The sequence below is a fragment of the Malaya genurostris genome, chromosome 3 (assembly GCF_030247185.1).
Source record: "Malaya genurostris strain Urasoe2022 chromosome 3, Malgen_1.1, whole genome shotgun sequence".
Lineage (NCBI taxonomy): Eukaryota > Metazoa > Arthropoda > Insecta > Diptera > Culicidae > Malaya > Malaya genurostris.
Window position 1 is genome coordinate 86,839,557 of NC_080572.1, and position 26,421 is coordinate 86,865,977.

Genomic DNA, 26,421 nt, shown 5'->3' on the forward strand with positions numbered 1-26,421 from the left:
TTTTCGTGTTTCCGAAGAGACGGTTCAAATTTTATTTTTAAATGCTGTTTTTTGAATGTACTGAAGGTATAGAAAAAATAGATCGTAATTACATGGCGAAAAATCCATATGAGACAAATATGCGAGTATGAACAGTTCAATAGAGTTTTAACCGTTTCAGAATAAAGAACGTCTACACAGTCATTATATACACTAACATGATTCGATTTGTATAGATACAGATACTCCTCACCGTAGAATGTGCTGATGAATAGCCTGATAGCCGGAAATACCAAAATTATTGTTTACTAGCCGCTAAACAACTTTGCAGACACACATACAGACATAATACTTCTTTTGAAATTTCCATCAATCTATCCAAAAACAGACAAAACTACTTATTTCTTTACTATGTCTGCGAGTTTGCAAGCAAGTTGCCGACTGTTACTTTGAACTTTGTCACAAGAAAAGATGACTGGCATTGGTTTGACATTTGAGTGGGTAGCGTAAAGTGGATGGTGCAAACGTCAATCGCAGTACGCCTAAAACAGTCACAACAAACTAGCTAACGTAGCTGTATCAAATATCAAACACACGAAACGCACACACTCTTGCATACATACACAGAAATAAAAAGGAAATACTCATAGCACGCTCGGAACCACTTACTGACTGAAAAACTGACTGACTGACTGATGTGTCTTTGGGTGCGCAGTGTTCGTGTGTTCTGTTTTTTTTAGGTGTTGTAGGTCATTTTAGGGTTAGTGCATGTTTCATATTTACCTTCACAATCGGGCCTTGAGTCGGGATGGGTGAGCCCGCATGAGTCGATCCCGATCCGGCCGAGCCGGACATGCGCGGTTTGAACGCGGCCATCGATTGCGAAACGCCGTCGGCCAGTATGAATTGCTCTCGCAGTTCGATGTTGGTGCGTCCCTTGGCTGTTCGGACATCGGCACATCGGGCAGCGGCGTCAACAGGCGACAGCGGCATCATCGTTATCAGAACACCACGAGCAATTCGTTCGTAGAAGCAGGGGGGTTAAGATCGTAGTTTTACAGACATAAAAAAATCACAAGTCATAGGAAAGGATGTCGGGAGGGTTGGAACAGTTTCCGGTGGGAGTGGAGGGGGTTACCCAGTCATTCGGTCCGTGATGCGAGGGATGTGTGCGTTCGAAAGGTTGTTGAATAGTAGTAGAAAGAGAGAGAGAGAGATGGGAAGTTGTAAGGTTTTTAGTCGATTTCGTCAGTTCAAAGGACGGTTAACGATGTTGCCGGTAGGTAGGTGATGACCCGTCACCACGAGAGAATTACGTAAAAGTCAAGTAGTCCGAACAGGATGGGTAGGATTTACACGGGGATGTTGTGAAGAAGAGATTAGATGTAAAGAAAAGAAAGACATAACACAATAAATAAAACAACTCAAAGTCCAAACAAATAACAGTAACAAAATCTTATAGACTAGTAATACAAATAAAAAACAATAATATTATAGATGAGAGCTCATTTGAAGAGTTTGACAATCAGTTTTCAATGAGCAACCAACTAAAAACCGATTAGTAAACTATATACTTATAGCTATTCTACAAACTACAAAATTAGGTGCAACAAATCGAAACGGTGATGTTGTGGTATGTGCATGTTCTAAATAGGCATATGAATAAGTCAAATATGGGCATACTAAGGCTACAACGGGTGCATGTTTCTTGGCAATCGCATGAATGCAACGACTTAGGCATATTTTTAAACCAAGAGAATCAATTTGGTACAATCTCTGATTAGTTTTTCATTAACTGATTTAACGACAATCTTCTTCCAATTTGAGCATTCGATAACTCATAGCAAAATATAAACAATAGAATCGAAGTATTGGAGCAAAAACTGAACTCGAAAATTTAAGCGCACAATGGTTTAACAGAAAAATAACGGAAAAACGAAACACTTCTACTTTTAGCAATAAAATATAAACAAAACTAATTCTTCACCTAACCTAAACGAAATTGATGCCAACAAGAGTAGTTTAATGAGACGAAGCATTCGGATGCATACAAACTACAATGGTAATGTAGTTAGTGTTGTTATAGGTGTGGTAGTGTCTATATCTCTTTGTTTTCACTTATACGTAAATAGTTAGTATAAAAGCATCACTGCCGGGAAGCAAATACAGAGCATAATGCATTTTGGAGACTACTTATTTTGTATTAACAGTTATATCAGTGATAAGTCGTTTCTAGCATTCTAAACTAAGATATTCAATGTTTAAGGCCAAAGCTGTTCAAGATTCTGACTTAGTTTAGATTTTTGTACATTGTTGATCCACGCGGAACTGCTATTCGAAGGCAAAGAACTGGCAGAGGCAGGCCCGTACCCAGGATTTCATTTCGGGAGGGGCCCATTACTGAAGATTGCTTATGTACCTAATTCTCGGTGTGCCTTTTACGGCTGTTTTTAACATAAACTTTAAATTTTTCCACTGGAACTGATATTGTATAACATTTCATTACGTTTACTGTCTTGTTGTTTCTGTAACACATATCTGAAACATTCTAAATAATTATATGTTTTTGATTTCGGGAGGGGCCAGGGCCCCTCGGGCCCCCCCTCTGGGTACGTGACTGGGCAGAGGTAAAGAATGTTTCTTCAAATTTAGAAACCTGCTCAGGCTGTGAATCATTTCGCACATGAATTTAACTTTTGGTTAAAATATGACAATTCAGTAGTTATTAGTAGTCGATGTCAAAAATAACCCTACACGAGAGCAAAATTACACAGATTTTCAAAGATTTCGGTAAGTGTACAGACACAAACACAGATTTCTCAAAATCCAACTATCACTTCTACTTTACGTGATCTTTTTTTGCTCGCGAAACCGATTCCGTCTACAATGTTCGTATGAGACTAATTGGACAGGCTCATTTTAGCGTCGAACACCGATTTTTGAAAAACTGAGCTGGCATCCATGCAAGGTTGTTTTTGACAGCTCGAAATTTTTTTCTGTTGATTTTTTATGCTCTCTGTATTGCAATTGTTATACAATATGTTACCGTTTTATATACCCAAAAAAACAGTCTCTGAGGGCAAACGCAGAGGATGGATTCGACTGCTGTCAGGTTCAAACCTCACGCGAAGCGTCAAGACGCGCGTTCGAGTTAGCTACATTTGATCAAAGTAAACCAATCAAAGTGTATGTGATGCACCAAAATTATACTGGCGGAGGAGTTGCCATACACGGAAAATAAAAACTACCTATTCATTGACTTTGTTTTACTTTATTTTGAGTTGTTTTGAATCTTCGGCTGCTCGGCCATCCATGGAAGTTGTCCATCAATGTCAACTTCTCTTGCTGAGCAGTCTAGATAGGCGTGTAGTGTCGGTAGCGGTTTCCCAACTGGCTAAGAATAATGCTATGGTTCACCTGTACCGGTGGTATAAGTCCACCAAACAGGTAAGCCGTGTGGCATCCGGTGGAATTATTAAAATAGGAACTCTTATCACAAGGTGTATTTCCGTGCCGAGGACTGAATGGCTGCAGGAGGTTAAACAATGCTAAGTGTCTGTGGGTGTCCTCAAGGTGGTGTACTATCTCCACTTTTATGGAACCTAGTCGCTGATGGTTTGTTAAGGAAACTTGTACCGTTTTCGTTTATTGATCAGAGCAGCCCGAAAGCTGACCCAGAGTCGCCCAAACAACGCTTGATATGTTTGTTTTAGCAACCTGAGGTCGCTCTAGATCTGACCCCAATCGCGTAGTTTCGCTCTGAATATTTTCTCGGGTCGCACCACGCATTCATGCAAGTTTGTTTATTTTTTCTCTTTTTCATGAGTTGTTGTTTAGGGCGCGTACCACGTGTTTGTTTTACTCGGAGTCAGAGCCGCCCGCGTCTAGGTTCAAAAACGAAAACGGTATTAATAACCTATATGATAATCGTCGGCAAAACCATAAGTCGGAAATCCTGACTTATGGTTTTGCCGACGATTATCATATATTGATGACCGGTATAAACATTACCACTCTCTTTGGTTTAATGCAGCAAGCCCTGCGATCTGTTGAACAATGGTGTTGTCAGGTTGGATTATCTGTAAATTCGGGAAACCATCAATAGTGTTTTTCACTCATCGTAGGATAATCACAGGAGCTCGTCCGTTACAGTTCTTCGGTTCAGAGGTCACTGTGGTTGATCAAGTTAAATACGTCGGGGTTATTCTTGATTCAAAACTGAATTGGTCTGCTCACATTAACTTCAGGATTAAAAGAGCTTGCATGGCTTTCGGCCAATGTAGACGAGCTTTTGGAAAATCCTGGGAACTCAAACCCAAACACATTCATTGGATCTACACAACTATCTTTAGACCAATTTTAGCATACGGATGTCTTGTATGGTGGCAGAAAGAAGAAGTTGCGACAGTTCAGTCAAAGCTAAATCATTTCCAAAGAATGGTCCTAATGGCGATGACAGGAGCATTCACGATAACTCCTACTGCTGCTCTTGAGGCGCTACTGTGCATTAAACCACTACACGTGTTCCTAAAACAAGAAGCATTGTCTTGTGCATACCGCCTTAAGGTTACATGGCTTTGGAACAGTAACCCTATAGACTATGCTACTAGCCACACTCGATTGTGGTCTCAAATGGTTACCTGGGATGAGTATTTACTCGCTCCTAGTGATCTAACTCTCACATGCAGTTTTCCTTTCAAAACATTCAATGTGAGCTATCCTCTTCGTGAGAAATGGTTGTCTGGTTATTTGGAACGACAACTTGATGAACACATAGTTTGTTATACGGACGGTTCTCTGGTGAATGGTCGTGCTGTTGCTGGTGTCTACTGTCGTGAAATTAGGCTAGAGCAGTCTCATTCAATTGGCAAGTACCGTACTGTGTTCGAAGCAGAAATCTACGCGATTCTGTGTGGAATACAATCGGCACTTCAGCAGAGGATCTGTGGTAAACGAATTTATTTTTGTTCTGACAGTCAGGCAGCTTTGAAAGCACTCGGTTCGAATAATTCACGGTCGAATCTAGTGATCACATGTCGAACTCAAATTGAAGACCTTAGCATCTCAAATGCTGTTTACTTCTTATGGGTACCCGCCATTCTGGTATTACTGGAAATGAATGGGCTGATGAGTTGGCTAGAGCTGGTGCAACGAATGATTTCGTTGGTCCAGCTTTACCACTTTCAACTAATTGGATAAAACACAAGATTCGTCTTGGGTTGCATCCAAACATGCCAGCAAAAGAATATTCTTTCGTTTCTCACCCAATGTGATAAGGAGCTATAGTCTTAACGGTTCATCGTTCTTTCTAGAGTGAATGAATCCTTTCTGTATTCACCTTAAATAAGGTTTAGCAGATTGTTTGGCATCCTTTATGGGGTACCGAATTTACTTCTGCTCGTACATAATGCGAATCGTTCTGCATTCTTCCGGGAGTGCAAAATGGTGTCGCTTTTGTAAAATCTCTAAATCCTCTCGGGGGTTGGAGGTTCGTCAGAAAGAACGCACATAGTAAGAAACCTAAATAGGTTTTACAGCAGACTGTTCGGGACCTCGTAGAGGTTCAGAATTTACTTCTGCTTCCACTAAATGTGATCCCCAGCAGATATTCCAGCATCCCTTAGGGGTGCAGAATTTACTTCTGCTTTTTTGTGTTTTTGTATCGTCAGTTTTTCCCATCCTCCTAGTCCAAACCTCACCAGTTCCCTTCAATCCTTCCCTCTAATATATCGGGAAAATGATGCTAAAAACCAGTTTATGGCAAGGCACAAATCTCCAAATATCAAGGGGAACGTGCCATTTGAGCCAATTTGTTCTGAATCCTGAAATAGCTACATTTGATCATAGTAATCCAATCAAAGTGTATGTGATGCGCCAAAATTATACTGACTTTCCTTAATTTTGAGTTGTTTTGAATCTTTTCTTTCATTCGCTCTCTCCATTGTTGTGAAAACACAAAGAGCAACATCACCTAAAAGCGAGAGCTTCGTTCAATAAGATAAAATTGAGTAAACCTCGAATTGAGTCAACACGACTTAACCGTTGAGTAAATATTACTTACTAGTGAGTGAGTCCCTAACGGAAACTTCTTAGAAATACTTTACCTAAAATTAGGTTACCGAACGGAACCCCCAAAGGTAGGTAAAAAGTACTTAAAAATAGGTAGTTTTGTAGTTCAGTGTAAGGACATGACCACTATTGAACTGCGTGGCGCCCGAACACAGCTGAACATGCTCGGTTACTTCTGTTCAATTAGGCTGTGTCTCCGTGTGTTTCTCGTGCAGGATAGTTTAATTGGCAAAACCGATTTCCCCGGTTAGGAGAAAGCTACGGGTTCGAGACCCGTATCTGCGGTAACTTTTTTGCAGTTTTCATTTAAAAGCCGTGTTCGTGAGTCTTTTTTTTCAATCTGTTTTACCAGTTCGATACTGATCAAATCTAGGATAAACTTACCTTGAGATGGCTTTACGTCTTATCAAGACTAAACCAAATCTTTAAAAAGGAAAAATAACTTTCCTTGTATCAAATTCTGGTCGTAGCATTAGTCAAACTTAACTACTTGGTAGAAATGTCAATTTTTAACTGCACGTTAGAATCATGCGCGAAGCAGTTCGCAGCTTCGTTCATTTTTTTTCGGACATTTAAACATTTTGTCTGTTTAGAAGAACGATGATACTGTTTTACCCTCTTGAAGGGCCATCGCTCGAATTCTGTGTAAAATGCTCCAAATTTCCGTTAAAAAATTAACTACAAACATTTACGTTGCACTGAACGACTTCGGTATTGTTTTTCAACCAGGCAGGTCCACCTAAAACTCCGGTTGAAAGACGTTGTTGCTGCTTTGTTTCTAGTAAACGTTACTTGATTGAGTGGAGGCAGACATGAATTGCCTTTTTGATAACTTCCGGAAAGACCTCAACTATCACATAAGTGTAACATCTCAAGGCGCCCTTTGTCTGCCCTTTTCGAAGTTTCGAACGATAATAAGGTAACCATGCAAATGCGTCGTAGGTGACCGATTACTCAATCCCGAAAAAAAGTGAACCTGGGATACCAGTTTATTTCTTGTCAAGCAGACAGTATGCGCAGTCTTTGTAGAGTTCAATTGTTTATTTTCATGCCTTATTGCACTTGTTAACACATGAATTTTAACTATGTGAACAGGTTATTCGAATGAGAGATTGAATTGAATAAAGCGATTTAAAAACATAAATAAATTTACTCAGTAGTTGGATTGTTACATAAAAATAATCTAACTCGATTAAATTAATAGAATCAATTCAGTTATCTCTAACCAAAAACAAATGTTCCAATGCTCTTTCACAATATTGTTGAAAATTTCGATTGTTAGAAATAGCTGACCGGAGATTCTGTAGAGAATCGATTTTGTTGAAATTGAAATCATTTCTAACAAGTAAACCACTACTTGAAGAAATTTAAATTGTTTACATTCATAAACAAAACCAACAAAGTCTTACTGGATGTTTGATGGTTTTTTTTTATTTCACCCTACCATCCTGACAGCGTTTGGCCTATGGGAAAATCTAGTTCGAACTCGACAAGTTAGTTGCAGTTAACTAAAACAACCATTCAAGAAGAAGAAAAACCCAAAACCAACGGTTAGTACAAACAAACACAAAGAAACCAATGCGAATCGGAGTTAAGATCACAACTAAAACTAGTTAGCTAAAACTAAACAAAAAGTCACACAAATATAGGTCCAACAGTAATAGAAATTCTTTATTCAAGGCCAAAATATGTACGACATAGAAAACATTGGCGTTTTGCTACATTAGGTTTGTGGCACACTTGGAACAGTTTTTTTTTATAATTGCATTGACAATTGCTAAAAGCATGACAAGAATAACAACAGAGAATTCGCCGTGTGCCCAAATTGGATAGAAGATTCGGAGCCTATTTGCTCTTCTCGTTCAGAATGATATATCGCGGTTCATTACTGCCCGCAAGACAACGATAGAGTTGTGCTTGAAATGTCGTCTTTTGCCAGAACAACAGTTGCTTAAAACCTAGTTCGGGTTGCTTACACAGAGGACAGCATGCTTCGTGCTGGCGCGGATCTTTCGGGTTGGGAAGCGGTAGCACTAGCGCAACTGTTTTTTTGTTGTTGTTGTTGTTTCGAAGCGGAAATGGTAAAAATCGGAATCATGCATATACAGTAGCAAAATTGCGAATATTTGCAATGGGGGACGACCGAATGGTAATCGAAATTGGTGAACACACCGCCGAGGAGCAATGGTGAAGAGCAATCCAATTTCGGTTGGGGCCAAACGGAAAGAAAAAAAAAACGATTGTAAGAAGCGAAAATTCAACGAAAAACATCAACAGAAAAAAGTTCAAAATTTAATTTAAAACAAATCAAAAAAATGCGTGATTGTTTGAAAAACATCGACGACCATTTCATTTGAACGATGCCGGCGTGGTTGAGTGAATTTCCGACAGATTCGAATACCGATCAGTTTGGCAACGTTATTGTTTTTTTTAGGGGGAAAAGGTGTTTGTTAAAGAAGAAAAGAAAGAAAAAAGAAGGAATCTTGATTAGTATTTCAATCGTTCGCCAAAAGCACTTGCGGGCGGGAGCGTGATGCTTTTAAGGGGTATGTTGGGTTTTGTTAAGGCACAATTAATCACATATTGGCAAGCGTATCAGCCACAAACACGTTCTCCATGGTAGTAATTTCATATTCGCAATCAGACTGCGTGTGTTGGTGTTTGTTTGTTTCTTAATTTTCCAAAGTATTATTAATATTACGAATATGATTGTAAGCAGCGTTATTGCTCAAAAACTATTGCATAATTATTAAATTTATGGGGTGTATTGTTAATAAACAGAATTTCTGAAGATTTTTTTTTGCATTTTTCAAAACCACGGATTAATAGTTTTTGTTTTGCGAAACTTCCAATGTTAAATAACCATATCCTCTTCCTGTTCTGGCATTGCGTTGTGTGAATATTAATAGTAATTAAGATATATTGGCATCACTTCTAATGCAACTCTAATGGTAATAATTTTGATTGTTTACCCTAAAAATTTGCTATGACAATGAATCAGTTCTTAATTTGAACCTACGGGTGTTTCGATTTAAGAATCTTGCGGTGAGAAAAAAACAAAAGATGAAAAAGCTTGTACGTACCTCTGCAAGGATCGTTCTTGACTAAGAATTCGTCAAGTGCCACCCATCCTCCTCCGACGCGAACCATCACAGTACTCCGGAGAATACGTACGAGACGCAGTTTCTGGGAATCTCCAAACTACATTTTGGCACGAAAAAACATGTTACAATTTCGCTTTCCAACGAACATAACCGTTGAAACACTCACCCGATATTTGCCTTCGCCGACCTGGAACACACGGAACTTTTGCCGACATGTACACAGCATTACCAATCGTTTGACTTCGTCGTGAATTTTGTCCGCATCGGTTGCAGGCTTACGATCCTGCCAATCAGGCCGCAATGCAGCAATAAACTCCTGCCAATCGATCAAACCCTCGCCATTGCGATCGAACAAATCTGCCACTGCGTTCATTTCCAGCTTCGACGTGTCGAATTCTAGAAAACATCAATTAAAACCATTGTACAAAAAAAAAAATACAAAAAATAACACTATTTCCAGCAAAAATTCTTACTCGTTCCGATGATTCCATCGATGAAAACTTCCCGCGGGATCAATCCATTGTTGTCCTTGTCCATTTTGCGGAACAGATCCGTCAGGCGAGACTTTTTGTGGTTCATAAACTTGAGGAAACGTTTGCGCCATTCCTCCCAGCTGAACTGTCGCACACGTTCCAGATCCTGCAGATATAGCAAATGATCGTGCAGACGTCGCTGACGTTCCCACGCTAGCATCCACACGTAGCGCCATTTGTCCCACAGCAGTTTGGCACGGGGAGAGCGTAATTCCGTCTCCGGTTGATTGCTGCAATTGTTAGGGTCAGACATTTTAGTTTCGAGAGAGCTTAACAAAGACTGTGACATGAGGTAAAATAGAATGAGTGCTCAATGCAATGAATGAATATTGTGTATGAAATTATCAAGTTACTTAACCTGTATGTTTAGCTATACGAAAATTATAATATACAAATCTACAATATTGAGCTATTTACACTACACTGAATACTGAAACGAGTTCTACAATTTTTCGAAAATAAGAATTTGATAGTTACTGTTAATTGCACTCAAGCATTTTTTTTTGATCAAAATTAATCTTTATTATATGAAATCGTTTTATACTAAACTATTCAAAAACAATAGAAGAACCCCAATATCAACCACAGAACAAACAAACCAAAACTTACATACCTTTCCCGAGACGTACTCTAATGTCGTTTTCGCTTGATGCCAAACCTAACCCAGTTTCCACTCTAACTGCTGTCAAACCGTTTGTTCGAAGCTAGTTTCGAACCTAGTTTTAACGTTGTTGAACTGAAAAGCGAGTCAGTTTCGAACCTGGTTTTTATATCAGGTTTGTTTAAACCCCCGTTGCTAAATGCAAAACCAACATAGTTTCGTTCAAAGTGTCTCTTTGAAGAAACTACCCTGGGTCAGTTTCAGTTTTCTCAAGCGAAAACGACATAACTATGCAAATATCACTACAAATGGCAAGCAGCATCGGATCAATAGCAGATGACTGGTTGAGAAGTACATATATTCACGATATAGCTGTTAATTACCAAATGCATACTTCCAACAAATGAAAGATGGCTGACTAAAAGTAAATTGGTCCCTCTCGCGCTGCTAGCACGTCTCTATATCTTGGACAATGATTTGTTTACACTTCTATATAGCGGCCCTTACACGAGACAATATTATTGTCAATACAAGGGGTATTGACAATACTTTTGATCGTGTAATGGAAACTTCATTGGATTGACGAAAATATTGTCAAAAAAATCAAAACTGCTGATCAATCCAACAATACTTTCTCTCCAGAGAGAAACTGTTAAATATATGCAATAATCTCTTCTCTCTATATTTTAATATTTATTTGCAATATTTAAAGCGCCAAACGCTTGAATTTTTTGAAAAACTCGGACTCAAGTTTTCTGGCCAATTGGATTGATGGTATTGACAATACTTTGGATTGAAAATAATATTGCCACGTGTAAGGGCCGCTTACAGAGAACTACTGGTTTTTGGATCAAAGTAGTCTACTGAAAATATCAAATCCAAGCTCGATTCCAAAGTGCTGAATATGTCAAAAACAACAGTTGTTCGAATGCTCAAAACCTACAAGGAAACCTTAAGTGTGGAATGGAATCAGAAGACTTACGAAAAAATACGAACCAGGGATCGTCAGCTGCGCAGCAGAAATGTTCAAGCTAACCCCGGTCTTTCGATCCGAGATATGGCCAGAAGGTACAACCGACGACACGACCAGGCACTCCGAAGAAAAATCAGCATTAAAACTGTTCGCTAACGATTCACCGCCAGTTACCACAAATCTAGCGACCCCTTGTAAATGATAAAAATAATCTTCTCGAGCAACACTGTTTAAGTTGCTATGGACTAGTTACCAAGGAACCCCAAAATAAATAAACATGTTTTGAAAGCGGTGGAATAGTTCTATTAGTGTTAAACCAAAGATAAATAATAAAGACATGTACGTGCTTATAAATATTTTTAAAAAATGTGGTTCGTTCCCGGTACCTTCTGAAATGACCGCACTCACCGCTTGGTGGAGCGCGAGATTGATTGCATTGTTATCATTTCAACCAAAGTGTGCCATAAAATCTCAATATATACAAATGAGCTACCGAATCGAACGAGTTCTCACGGTTTGACATTTGCATTATGGATGTATGATGGGAACTCAGCAGTGCAACCAATTTATCACCATTGGTGCCAGTTTCACGGAGGACCGTAGATGTGCACCAAAAAAAGATCGTGACTGTCATGTCTGGAAATTCGTTTGTGGTTAAACTTTGTCCAAATTAAGCAGAAATGCATTTAAATGAACTCGATTTTCGGAACTTAATCGAAACTATGGATGAAACCAACGAACGAGGACAATGATCTGCTTCCAGCGATTCATTCGTACACTCCAACTGCTAGCTTTTCTGGGCAGTAGGATTCGGTGTAATATGCCGGTGTCAAAATTGTTTTGTGTCGGTTGATTGCGCAGCTTCTCACACAACGGTTTCAAGTCAAGACCCCAATTTTGAACTTGGCTTTATAAAAGACATAACTCATACTCCTCAAGTTTTACATTCCGCTCGAGTCAGGTAAATCCATTAAAATGTTCCGTAATATAATAACCGATCTGAAATTTATTTTGTTTACATTCATCTTGCCTTCGATATGCAGTAACCAAGGTTATGGTGACTGTTATTCAAAATCAATAAATATATCAACTTGTGCTGCCAGTTTAAAAAAAATCACTAGCGTTTTCGATTTGACATTTCCAGTTTCTGAGGGGTAGTAAAATTTACGATACAGTTTTGATAGACGAGTGGCAGGTCGTGTCGTCGGTACAACCGACGACACGACCAGACACTCCGAAGAAAAATCGGAATAAAAAGTGTTCGTGAGCGATTGACCACAAGTTACCATAAATATAGCGTCCCCTTGAAAATGACAAGAACTAACTATTCGAGCAACACTGTTTAAGTTGCTATGCTCTAGTTACCAAGGAGCACCAGAAAAAATAAACGAACAATTTGAAATAGTTGTGGAATAATTCCACCGATTTGAATTTTTGTGTCTTTTTGTTTTATTTAATGAATTCCGGAGACGTTATGACAAAACTGTGTGCAGGTGAGTGCTTGAATTTTATTATTAAATATTATTTTTCTATTATTTGCTGTTAACATTCTTTCGCCGCCTTCGAAAATGTTTCTGAGGAAGAAGATACAGCATCTTTCTATTCGTTCCCTAGCAACAGTTATATGTAAATTTAAACCAGATGGTAGATAAATAATTTAGATATGCATAATTTAGTTAATTTCAGATTAATTCAATGGAATCAAAGATGGTGATTTATTATAGAGGCATATTAAGTATGCCATAGATTACATCAAACCATATTAAATTACCAAACAAAGGTCAACAGATTTCTCGCGTGTCTTAATCGTTCATTATTTAAACTACATTATTACTATTTCCCACGAAAAATTGTTAATTGATTATATTGATTGATCTGGGAAGCCGGCTACCGAGAAAAAAATTAATTTATTTACATTAAATCTGAAACCTCTGCGACAAGGCTAATTTTACTATTTCATGGCGGAATTTTTCACTTGGATATGATTCGAAACGGGTACATAACGGCATAATTGTTAGATAAACTACGCCTTCGGATACCAGCTCCTAGCATTGTGTATTTGCTGGATGGCTGCTTTAGTATTCGACCCGTTTAACCGGTGTCAACGCGCAAAACGACATCATATCAGCAGTCCGGACATAATTCTAACAATACGGAAACCGAACGTAGATTTTTGACCCATTGAATTTCACTTTTTTTCGGTACCTCAATAACCGACGGCAAATAATGTTCACGAAAATTTTTTGACTGCAACGAACTTTTTTCACTCCCGGCGCGCACGCCTACTGCGATTCTTCAGTTTATGAAAATGTATTGGTCGTCATTTTGAGTTCTAATGTAGTTCTGTATTTCCAATATATCTTTTTTTTTTTTTTTTCATAAATACGTTTATTTCATAGGCAATATACATAAGTTTTTCTTCGCCGTGGCATCCACAATACATAGTAGTTTAAACCTAATACATTTCGAATATCATATTAGTATGTTGGTACTCATTAGTTAATCTAAACACTGTTTTTATCAAGCGAGTTGCTATTTTAAATTACATTAAATAAAATACATTTATTTTGTACATGATCTTATAACTATTTCAGGATTGTTTGTATCAGTTCACCACTTATATTCAATATCCTATAGTTGGCTATTGGTTGAACTCATGGAAGAGAAAACAGTCTAACATAAAATAAAATTTAAATTGGAACTCCAATGGATTTAATGAAATGATAAAGAAGTTTCATGTATGGAAGGTCACGACAAGCAAGAATGTCGCGAACTGGGACATTGGATAGTCTACCTTGGGTACGCAAGGAATTTATTAGTTGAGATCTGACATCACGAAACTCCACGCATGTCCAAACAACATGGTCAATATCGCGGTAACCTTCGCCGCAAGCACAATGATTAGTCTCGGAAAGTCCAATTCGAAGGAGATGTGCATCTAACGTGTAGTGATTGGACATGAGTCTGGACATCACACGAATGAAATCTCTACTCACATCCAGTCCCCTGAACCATGCCTTTGTCGATATTTTAGGAATAATTGAGTGCATCCACCGACCCAGATCATCTTTATCCCAAGAAGCTTGCCAGCTGGCAAGTGTTCTTTGGCGAGACGCGCTATAGAATTCGTTGAAAGCAATCGGTCTCTCATAAATTTCACCCTCAATAGCACCACGTTTGGCTAAAATATCGGCTCTTTCATTGCCTGGAATGGAGCAATGAGCCGGAACCCAAACTATTGTGATTAGATAATTATTATTCAATATGTCGTTCAGACACTGTTTTATTTTACCCAAGAAAAACGGTTCATTTTTGCCAGCAGCGTTTGAGCGAATGGCTTCAATTGCACTCAGACTATCTGTGAAGAGGAAATAATGGTTTGGAGATAATGTGACGATTACATTCAAGCTATAATGAACTGCTACTAACTCTGCTATATAAACAGATGCAGGTTCTTGAAGCTTGAATGAGGCCGAAACATTATTGTTGAACATACCAAACCCTGTCGCTTCTTCCATTCGCGATCCGTCCGTGTAAAACATTTTCTCAGAGTTAATATGCCTGAACTTACTTGAAAATATTTTTGGGATTTCCATAGAGCGTAGGTGGTCCGGGATTCCACGCACTTCGCGCTGCATGGATGTGTCGAAAAATAAAGTTGAGTCAGGTACATTTAGGAGGCTGACACGGATAGGAATATATCTTGAAGGGTTGATTTCCTGTGACATATGGTTAAAATATACTGTCATGAATTTTGTTTGAGATCGAAGCTCGACTAGTCGTTCGAAATTATTAATTACCATGGGATTCAGCACATCACATCTTATTAGCAGGCGTGATGAAAGCTCCCAAAATCGATCTTTTAATGGAAGAACTCCCGCCAGAACTTCAAGACTCATTGTATGTGTCGAATGCATGCAGCCTAAAGCAATTCGCAAACAACGGTACTGAATTCGCTCAAGTTTGATAATATGAGAATTTGCAGCGGAACGAAAACAAACGCATCCATATTCCATCACTGAAAGTATCGTTGTCTGATACAATTTTATTAGATCTTGCGGATGAGCACCCCACCAAGACCCTGTTATTGTTCGAAGAAAATTTACTCTTTGTTGGCATTTCGTTATCAGATACCTAATGTGTCCTCCCCACGTGCATTTGGAATCAAACCACACCCCGAGGTATTTGAAAGTCAAAACCTGTTCGATTATTCTTCCCATCATATGAAGCTGAAGTTGCGCGGGATCATGCTTTTTTGAAAAGACGACCAGCTCTGTTTTCTCCGCAGAGAATTCGATACCAAGATGAACAGCCCAAACGGACAATTTATCTAAGGTATCTTGCAATGGTTTTTGCAGATCAATAGCTTTGGATCCAGTAACTGAAACCACGCCATCATCTGCCAATTGTCTTAGTGTACATGGGGTTACTAGACAGCTGTCAATGTCATTCACGTAAAAATTATAGAGGAGCGGACTGAGGCATGAGCCTTGCGGGAGACCCATGTAGCTAATTCTGATTGTTGCCAAATCGCCATGTGAAAAATGCATGCGTTTCTCTGACAAAAGGTTGTGCAAATAATTATTTATAACCGCTGGGAGTACATGTTGGTGGAGCTTGTCTGAAAGAACATCAATGGAAACTGAATCAAATGCTCCTTTAATGTCTAAAAATACAGATGCCATTTGTTGCTTTTGAGCGAAGGCAATTTGGATGTCAGACGAAAGTAATGCAAGGCAATCATTCGTCCCTTTATTTCTACGGAAGCCAAACTGAGTATCTGACAACAAACCGTTCGTCTCGACCCAAGTGTCGAGACGTCGTAGAATAATTTTTTCGAACAATTTTCTGATGCAGGACAACATCGCAATGGGTCTATATGAGTTGTGATTGGAAGCTGGTTTCCCCGGCTTTTGAATGGCGATAACTTTCACTTGTCTCCAGTCAGGTGGAACAATATTTTGCTCAAGAAACTTGTTGAACAATTCCAACAAACGTCTTTTTGCGAGGTCGGGCAGATTCTTCACCAAGTTGAATTTAATTCTGTCCAATCCAGGAGCGTTATTGTTACAAGACATGAGTGCTATGGAAAATTCCATCATTGAAAAGGGGCTATCAATGGAATCATCATTTGAAGAAGACTCCCTAACAATGCTATGCGTAGGAACGGAATCTGGACAAACTTTCCTCGCAAAATCAAATATCCATCGATTCGAGTACTCCTCACTCTCATTTCCTACGTTACGATTCCTCATTCGTCTGGCCGTATTCCAAAGAGTGCTCATTGAGGTTTCTCTTGACAAACCTTCCACAAAATGTCTCCAATAGCTGCATTTCTTAACCCGAAGTATGTTCTTGTACTTGGTTTCTAAAACCAAGAATTTTTCAAAATTCTGAGGAGTTCCTCCTCCTCGTTTTAAAAACGTCTTGAAAGCATTTTGTTTCGCGTGTTTAGCATCTGAGCACTCTTTGTCCCACCAAGGATTTGGAGGTCTTCTGTTAGACGATGGACCAAGAAATCGTTTGGTTTGGGCTTGTTCTGCGGCCTCCAGAATCGAACAAACGAGGAAGTCATATTCTTCAAGTGGGGGAAGCTCTTCCATTGAAGTTAAGACACTTGAAATATTACTTTGGTATTTAATCCAGTCAATATTTTTTGTCAAATCATATGGAATATTAACTGAATTAGCAATGCCTTTGTTACTCCTAATTGAGATGATGATTGGTAAATGATCGCTACCATGTAAATCAGGAAATACTTTCCAGGTGCAATCTAGTCGAATTGAAGTCGAACAAAGAGATAAATCTAATGCACTTGGACGTGCAGGAGGTCTTGGGATCCTTGTCATGCTACCCATATTTAGTACCGTCATGCTAAAATTGTCGCAAATATTATATATTAGAGATGATCTGCTATCATTGTAAACGGAACCCCACATCATTCCGTGCGAATTGAAATCTCCTAAAATCAAACGTGGAGCAGGAAGGGCTTCGATAATTTCATTAAGCTGTCGTTGTCCAACTTGAGCTCTTGGAGGAATATATACCGAAGCAATGCAAATGTCCTTTCCTTTAATGTTTATTTGACAAGCAACAACTTCTATACTAGAAGTCGAAGGAATGTTTAATCTATAAAAGGAATAACATTTCTTAATTCCTAAAAGCACTCCACCATACGGGGAGTCTCTGTCGAGACGTATAATGTTAAAGTCATTAAAATTTAAAGCTATGTTTGAAGTAAGCCATGTTTCGCATAAAGCAAATACATCACATTTTTGACTATGCAACAAAACTTTAAATGAATCAAGTTTTGGCATGATGCTTCGACAATTCCACTGCAGGACAGTGATTGAATCATTTGCGGCGGATGATAAATTATCCATCAAATGATACAAAACCTGAAAGAGCTGGCCATTGAGCTGATAACTGTTTCAAAAAAGTTCTAGCTATTGGAAGGAATGCTGTTATGATGGTCTTTAGAGGTTCAGAAATATTGAATGCAGCGAAAATCCATTCTACAATTTCCGAAAATTTCAGTAATCCTGTTGGTGAATGTGAAATGGAGCCCACTGGATTATTGTCTTTTCTTGAGCTAGTTCCTGGATTGGTTTGTGAATTTGACAAACCAGGAGGCACAGTTTTTGGTTTTAAATTTGGCTTTTTAGCTTTAACACGGGGATCTTTTTTTGAAGGTATAATTTTAGGTGTCTTTTTTGGTATTTTGTGGTTTGTTAATCTCCTCTTAACAGACCCTTGAGGAGTGACAAACGAGGTATCTTCACTATTTCCGTCAGAGTCAGATTCCTCTGGCTCCGCAAGATTTGAAAAACCGTTTTCGGTTTCCAAAGGGGAGACATGTATGACCGTTTTGAGCATTTCTGCATATGTGCGCTTAGACCGTGCTTTTAAAGAAAGCTTCATTTTGTCTTTACGCAGCTTAAATGCAGCGCACACTGAAAGATCATCATGAGGGCTTTCCCCACAATAAACACATTTTTCAACATCTTTATCGCAAAGATTATCCTTATGAGGCCCTTGACATTTGATACATTTGGACTTATTACTACAGTAAGTAGCTGTATGTCCGAATTTTTTACAGTTCGTGCAATTCATAACATGCGGTACGAAAAGCCGAACAGGAAGACGAATTTTATCGATATAGACATGGCTAGGCAATGCAGATCCGGCAAATGTTACGCGAAACGAATCTGAGGGACGATAAGACTTTTTTCCATCGACAATAGATGCTGAGTACAATTGTTTGCACTCGAGTATCTTAACTCCCTCAAGCATGGAGTTTTTAAAACGGCCAACTCCATTTTTAAGTAAATCATCTGCTGTCAGACTTGCTTCAGTCACAACACCGTCAATTTCTACCTCCTTCGATGGAATGTAAACTCGATATTCAATAGCAAATAATTTACAGGTTACAATATCGTTTGCCTGTTTCAAGTCGTTAACTACAACTCGAATTTTATCTCTATTAACCTTACAGATTTCTTTAACTTCAGAGAAATGTGATGTCAAATCCTTTGTAATTTGCATCAAGTTTAAAATCTTTTCTTTTTTTCGAAGATAGACTATCCATGGCCCAGTGGTACCCTGTGGATAATGTTTAGCCCTCGGAGTATTTAAACTTTTACTAGTATCCGGAATCGGATTCGGATGATCTTCCATGAGATCATCCATTACATTAAATTTTTTTTGTAAATTAATAATACCAAAATAAAAACTTATGTTTAGTAAAATTTCAGATATAAGAAATAAAAAATAAATTAAATTAAATCTACCTTGTAGCTGATGTCTCTGTTCCTTTATCGTGAAGAACGACGTGAAGCTCTTCCAACGATTTCCAATTGGCAGTCTTTTGCTGTTTCCAATTGGCAGTCTTCTGTCGTTTACTGCTATCTCAGTTGCTCTGCCGTCGTTGTGAACACCACTGCACTTGCTGTACCTGATCCCAGGTACAGTGCTTTTGCTCTTGGTGGCGATCAAATGCGATGCTTGCAGTGTAGCACCTCGCGATATATGCCGTCTCTTTTGATCCTACGCAGCGTACAAATTCTGGTACCTGGTAGATCAGCACTGGGTTGCTTTAGCACCTCTGTGCCTTTGCACCCCTTCGTCTTCGCACCTTTATGCGATGGCACCTCTGTGACTCGTCACTTCTATGCTCTCGCACCTCTGTGTCTCTACACCTCTGTGCGTATGAACGGGATGGCCTTCGTTGCTAGCTTTCCAGTCGGGAAACGCCCCGAATATTGCGTTTGCTATGGGCAGTTTAACTACCTGAAGCTTAGAATTGTCTCGGTAGCAGCCGTTAACTCACGAGCCAGTACAATCGAAACACAACCTCTTCGCTTGAATGGTTTTTACTGAATGATCCAATATATCTTGATATCACCACAAACGAATTTCCAGACATGACAGTCACGATCTTTTTTTGGCGCACATCTACGGTCCTCCGTGAAACTGGCATCAATGGTGATACATTGGTTGCACTGCTGAGTTTCCATCATACATTCATAATGCAAATGTCAAACCGTAAGAATCCTTTCGATTCGGTAGCTCATTTGTATATATTGAGATTTTATGGCACACTTTGGTTGAAATGATAACAATGCAATTAATCTCGCGCTGTGCGTGAGTGCGGGCATTTCAGAAGGTACCGGGAACGAACCACATTTTTTAAACATATGTATAAGCACGTACATGTCTTTATTATTTCCAGGGTATGGCAAGCAATATGTTCCTATGGTTTGAAGTCAACCATTTTTTACACTACCGGAACTATAAATGCAGAAATCTATTGATCTGCGTGTTTCCAGAAGAGATTGCTACACCTCCTTTGTTTTGGCCGGATTTAGTGTCGGCTCTCTGTGCCAAAACCACTCTCAATTGGCTTGCGGAAAAAGGTATAAATTTCGTCGAGAAAAATATCAATCCACCAAATTGGCCTCAGCTTCGACCCATCGAACTTTACTGGGCAATCGTGAAGAGGGTTTTCAAGAGGACTGGTAAGGCAGCTGGGAACATGCAGGAGTTCAAAAAAATTTGGGCTCAAGCGTCCACAAAATGCGATGCAATGCTTGTCCGTAACTTGAAGAAAAGTGTTCGATCAAAAGTTCGAAAATTCGTGAAGTAATAACTTAAATTTCATCCGGATTTCACTATGCTCAAGTTTAACCTCGTACAATAAAGGATTAATTTTTAGTTTGAATCGTTTTTTTTATCATTATTTGAAAGAAAAATTTGTGGATATCTCATTTTCGATACACTCCTTAGCTATAAACATTTACCCATTTTCAAATCAATCGCATTTTTTTACGTAACATTCGAATAGTTCTCTAATCATTTCAAAAGAAATAAATGATTGAACTCTAAAAGAAATGAATACAACTGTATATTTTGAACCTTCCGTAGTTCTTAAGAATGCAGCAGAAATTGTATATATTTAGCGATCGATGAAAGTGTTCACAAAAGTGAACGATTGCTATTTTAAATATAATTATTTGCTCTTGTAAGGTTTTCGCAGTAACATACGAAATTTCTGAAGAACGAATGAACGGCTTAAAACTATAGTTCTTTCGGTAGAACTGTCAAGTTCTGAACGGTTTTTCGAAATAAACTGTTTTGCTCGGCTCTAGCACAGTGAAATTTTTTTTATACGCTAGAATTCCCAAACTAGTTATAGAGCCGTTTAAATTGAAATTTTGTTTATAAATCAGATTCGTATATTGAACGACACAGCGCACAATATCCTCGGAATATTTTGTTTTTCCTTCTTAACTAATGGAATGCTAGAAGCATAAATCGTATTCTCACTATATTTTGAACTCAAACGTTGAAGATAAAAAGTATTTTTTTGTGAAACTTCACTGTGTTTCAATTAAAATTGAATAAATGTTTGTCAATAACAAAGAACATGTCTAATAAAAGGACGGTTATGAAAAAAATAAATAAATGTATAACTTTAAACTTCACAATGCTAACAATGGATGACCATGTAGTGACACATTAACAATGAGCATGATGAACGAGTGGGTTAAGTTGTGGGCAGCTTCGATGAATGTGTGGTTTCTTTTTTTTTTTTTTTTGTTGATGATTTTGTATGACGCTGCCCACAAGTATTGCACTAATTAGCCAATGTACCTTTGTAAAAATCGTGGACCATAGTGCGGCAGGCGATCCCGTTCCGGTGTCTGGGTTTCGCGTCCTGGACTCACGCGACTGCTTAATGTAATGTACACACGCAACACAAACAATAGAAAGTTGTTTTGTTTTCGAATTGTCGTACAAAAATGTTTTCACAACACCAAGTAGAACCAAAAAAAAGAAAGAAAGAGAAACACAGCAACATGCATCAAAAACCCAATAGGATAGAATCTACAATGTACATCGATTTTGCTACTATATGGCAGTACAGAAATGTGGATTTCAGCACGCAAAATAATACTAAAAGGTGACTTTACAACTGATGAGTGAAATCAAAACCATATGCGATACACACCTTGTTCGACGCGAATTAAGCCCTTGATCTCGTGATCCTTTGAAACTATGAAGGTGAGCAAAATGATATGACGAAAAGTAAACAAAAAATAGAACAGGCATCAATGACACATACACAAATAAATAAACATGAACACATTCAATTAGTAACAAATAAAACGAAATTTTTCAATTCGTTAATTTGAAACATACAATTATACATTCCAAAGAAAGGAAACAATCTTATACATTGAACAAACCTTTGCTTTCTTCCTAGTGTGCCGTAGTCTGGTGAATGCTCGCGCAAATCTGGTTGTGATCCTCTTCTGGAATGTTTTTTTTTGTTGGTGATGATCACACACGAATACACACAAACATAAAAAATATAATAGTGCGTTGTAAATAAAACGAAATGAAAAGAAATGCCATGAACATGGCAAAAAAAACAAAATCGTTAATCATGCAGCGGTAAAAACACACAAATCTAAAACTGTTAAACACAGGCACAAAACACTAACTGAATACAAAAGTGCGCTGCAGTTTCGGTACTTACACTGGGGTCTTGAGCACACCACGGGATGGCTTTCGCGCTTCCTTCAATCCTGGCGGTGGTTGACGCGGCTTGCAAGCACGATCCACTTCGCTCTGCCGACGGGCAGTGTTTTCCATGAATTCTTTGTGATCGGTAATCAACGCCTCCAGCGGAGGAATTTCATCCGGTAGTGGCTCTTGCTCTAGGTCTGTTGACAAAAAAAGATAGTTTCAGATTAGAGATTTGTTCAAAAGTAACGAATTGCGCTGAGAACCGTTAGTATAATTAATTAGACAACCTGAATTCTTAGGTCTCGGCGCAAATCATCGATCAACTTAACACTCACTCAGTAACGTTGCTTCCAGTCCGGCCAACCAAGCCAACAGTTCTTCAATCGAGTCATCCAAATCCTTCAGTGATTTGAGCTGAGCTTCCAGCTTGCTCTGACGGTTCAATGCCCACTGGGATATTTCGTCCCAACGGGACTGAATGATTGAAATCCAGTTCTTGATTATTGGGATGGCATCCGGATGAGCCTTGCCAAGAATAGCGTTGGCAAGTCCAAGGGTTTCTTCCTTGTCGTATTCTTTCTCCCGTAGCTCTTTCATAAACCTGGCATGTTCATCCAGTAGATCGTTGGCCTGTGCTTCGTCATCTGGAGCAGCCGCAACGAAACGCAGCTTCTGCTCGGCCTCCGACAACCATTCCAGTAACATATGAACCGATTTATGCAAGCGTTCCGCTTCCTTCAGTGCCACTTCTAAACGCGACTTTCTACGAGCACTCAGTTCCTGGACATCCTCCCACAATTTCTGCAATTCCTTCAAATGTTTGCTTGTTTCCCTGGTTTCATCCGATTTCTCCAAATCCTTGCCAGTCTTCATAACAGTTTGCATTTGCGCCGATCGTTTGTCCAAGTCGGACTCCAGTTGTTTATGGTGATCGAAAAGAGTTGTAACCGTGTCTAGATCACCATGCACTGGACCATCCTCGGACAGACGCGTCTTAGCCTTTCGTAACCATTCCAGCAGAGCTTGTAGAGCATCCGCAAATTGTCCAGATAGCAGCAAAGCCTCCTCGAATTTGCGTTGACGCTCGACGCTTTTATGACACACACGTTTCCAGGAATCCTTCAATTCGTTCATCATCTTTGACAATACTGGTTCGTCGGTTTTCGGAGCACGATCCATCAAACCTTTACCATTGCGCATTGTGCTATCGTAGAAACTTTCCTTCGATTGCAAATGACGTTGGATTTCCCGCAATTTTTCCAGGTGTTTCTTAATCTTTATCGCATCGTTAGTGGTTTCTTCCGAAAGCGTATCAAGTGTGGTTTCGGTTTCCTTCAACCACGTGGTCAACTGCAACCAAGCATCATGGAACTCACGTGCTTCTTTGTATCCGTGATCCAAAGCGCGCGTTCTTTCTGCAGCCTTTGCTACTACGCGCTCCCATCGATGTTGCACCGAAACAAGAAGATTCTTGATCAAAATAACGTCTTGCTTCTGACTGAAGTACTTCAAGTGAGTGCCCTTTTTATCCAAAAGCAACATCGATTCCCGATGGATAGATACATCTTTTTGCAGTGTTTTGTGCTCTTCCATTTGCTGTTGAATGGTTTCCAATACTCGCGAAACAGCCGATGCGGACGACAATTGTTTCTCCGCTTGAGTCAACCATTCCACAAACGCCTGAAGAGCATCGTGGAATTCGGTTGCTTCCTTAAGAGCAATTTCTAATTTGATCTTCTTATCCGATGCTCTAGAAACAACGGCATCCCATCGTTGCTTCAGGGTTCTCAACGTATGCTGCAAATTGCTTGCCGATACTTGAAGGTGCGTTTGCTTCCTGACATACTCCTGTCCTTGTGCAATTAAAGTTTCAACCTTTGGTCTGTTCTCCTCTAGCTCGTTATAAACTTCCATAAAACGTTCCAATTGTTCGGAGGCGGTCTCCGGTAGCCCTCCGACCGGTTTGCTGGCACCAATCACGGCATCAACATCACCCAGCCAACCGAGCAGATCTTGTATCTCCGCGGTAAAGCCTTGTGCTTCGCGCAGTGCTTCTTCCAATTCGTGCTGTCGATCAGCAGCCTTCTGCAGTAAATCTCTCCATTGTTTGTTCAGTTGCTGCAACTTGTCCTGTGTAGTAGAAGCTTCCAACGAACCACGATCGTTTTCGATTAATCTCCTACCCGCGTCATTCAACGTATCGACCGAACTCTGATGTGCGTGAATGTCGTTCGCTAGCACCTTCAGCTTAGCTAGCTCTACTTCCAGCAACTGCGGATCCCCAGGAATCGGTTTCAGCTCATCCAGATTGGCGTCAGTTTTGCTGATCCAAACCAGCAATTCGTTCAGAGCATGCTGGAATTGGCCAAGATGTAGTAGGGCATGCTCCAGCTGCTTCTGCCGTTCGACCATTCCACGCAACAGATTCTCCCAGCGACGGTTAACGGAATTCAGCGGTTCCCGAATAGCACTTGCCTGTTCCGCTGAGGTACGTTCCGTTAGGTCGATTGCTTGCCTGGGTTTCGGAAAAGACAATCCAATTAACTAATATATTGGGGAAAGTGTTCTCACAAGGGAAATGGAAAAATTGTTTTCTACTTGATAAACTGAAAAAATGGTATTGAATATACTACAATTTAAAATCTGTTTTCGAAGTATTCACTAATTGAGTTTAGTTCTTCAATATTATTCATTTTTTCCATTTTCTTTGTTCAATGTTACTGTAAATGAGATACTCTAATGACTGTTTACATGGTAAATACAATAAGTTGATCGAATAAAAGATGATACAGACAAATTCGATTGCAGAGTTATTTGAAATTCCAGATGAGTTTACTTGTATTTACAAAGTATGCAAAATTTTGTCAGAAAAAAAATCACTCAAAATTGATTTTGGTGTCCGAAGAGACCTAAAGCCTGTCCACGTAAATTTTCGGATGCTTTTCGTTCGGTTTAGAATTTGAATTATTTCACGAACCGCTGAAACGTTACACTTATATGACAACTGAAACTCTTCACTTTATGTCGTGGTACAACATGTTTACAATCCTGTTACATTTTTTAAAATAACATCGAATAACTAGGAAGAAAGCTGCAAAATCTGAATTAATCACAAACAACCGTGTTTTGTGTTTGCAAATCATTTGATTGTGGATTGGAAGGTTGGAAGTGAAATAAATCGAAAAGTATACTCCCGACAAATGCACAAGAAGCGGATAGCCATTATAGAAAAATCACTATCTTTCTGTGCGAAATGTGGCTCGCGAAGTCAATATCTAACGCATACAAATTGAATAAATAATATCTTAATATCTTGATATATATCTTTATTGACGACAAATCATACGTGCTCGAAGACTTCAAACAGCTTCCGGACCTGGCCGCAATGCGAAGGGACGCCATTGCCGAGCACTTCTGAACGAAGAAGGAGTCTAAATTCTCGAAAAAGTATTTAATTTGGTAGACTATATGTAGCTATCTGAAAGTTTCGTTTCTAGCGGTACTATGAATAAAAATGTGCATGAGAAAGAATATCTGCAAAAGCGATTGCTAACATTTATCAGAAGCCATGACTGTCCAGCTCTTTTTTTGGGCTGATTTGGCCTCTTGCCATTATGCGAATCCACCAAACTATCGAGAACTACTTCCAATAGAAAAGTACTGGGCTCTAGTGAAGTGTAAGCTTTTCGAAACTCAGAAGAAAGCACATGGTTCCCGAAGATTTCAAGAGAAGATGGAGAATCGCCACCGCGGTCGTATCTGAGGATATCGCCAGAAAGTTCGAGAATTTTACAGAAAGAACGATTAACACCTTAACCAACTGTTTCTAATGTACATATAACTCTGATATTTTGAAATGAATATCCGGATTTGTTGAATTACGTGTTTATTTTTTTGTTTTGCTGCTATTATTTCGGTGTGAAAAATTTAACGAGGACAGGCTTACTACAGATAATTAAGGATCATCATTTTAAGAAGGTTTTATATTGAACGTTAGTTCTAAAGAAATACAAAAAAATCAAATTTATTATTTTGAGCGATTTTTTGTCCAGCTCTATCAAATCATTAAAGCAACAACACCGATATTCGTTTCTTGCCTGCACAATGCTCTGTTCCGTATATGGCATTGGG

General features: G+C 39.1%; 1 protein-coding gene across 50 annotated transcripts in view; it reads right to left on the bottom strand.

The window, feature by feature from the left end:
- Positions 1-26,421, bottom strand: part of LOC131437101 (dystonin) — a 531,610-nt gene that overhangs the window by 16,593 nt on the left and 488,596 nt on the right. For 23 of the 50 annotated variants that reach the window (XR_009230701.1, XM_058606235.1, XM_058606233.1 and 20 more), the window contains 11 exons: positions 26,388-26,399; positions 22,626-24,805; positions 22,301-22,487; positions 22,008-22,073; positions 21,770-21,814; positions 21,412-21,489; positions 9,626-9,915; positions 9,319-9,548; positions 9,132-9,249; positions 8,025-8,090; positions 763-920 (listed from right to left, as the gene is read on the bottom strand). Coding sequence is in view for 49 of the 50 variants with exons in the window: in XM_058606235.1 (XP_058462218.1) it covers positions 763-920; positions 8,025-8,090; positions 9,132-9,249; positions 9,319-9,548; positions 9,626-9,915; positions 21,412-21,489; positions 21,770-21,814; positions 22,008-22,073; positions 22,301-22,487; positions 22,626-24,805; positions 26,388-26,399 (3,430 nt within the window). In the remaining variant the exon portion in view is untranslated. The remainder of the gene's footprint in view (positions 1-762; positions 921-8,024; positions 8,091-9,131; positions 9,250-9,318; positions 9,549-9,625; positions 9,916-21,411; positions 21,490-21,769; positions 21,815-22,007; positions 22,074-22,300; positions 22,488-22,625; positions 24,806-26,387; positions 26,400-26,421) is intronic. The other 27 variants (XM_058606252.1, XM_058606249.1, XM_058606247.1 and 24 more) reach the window with 15 other exon arrangements.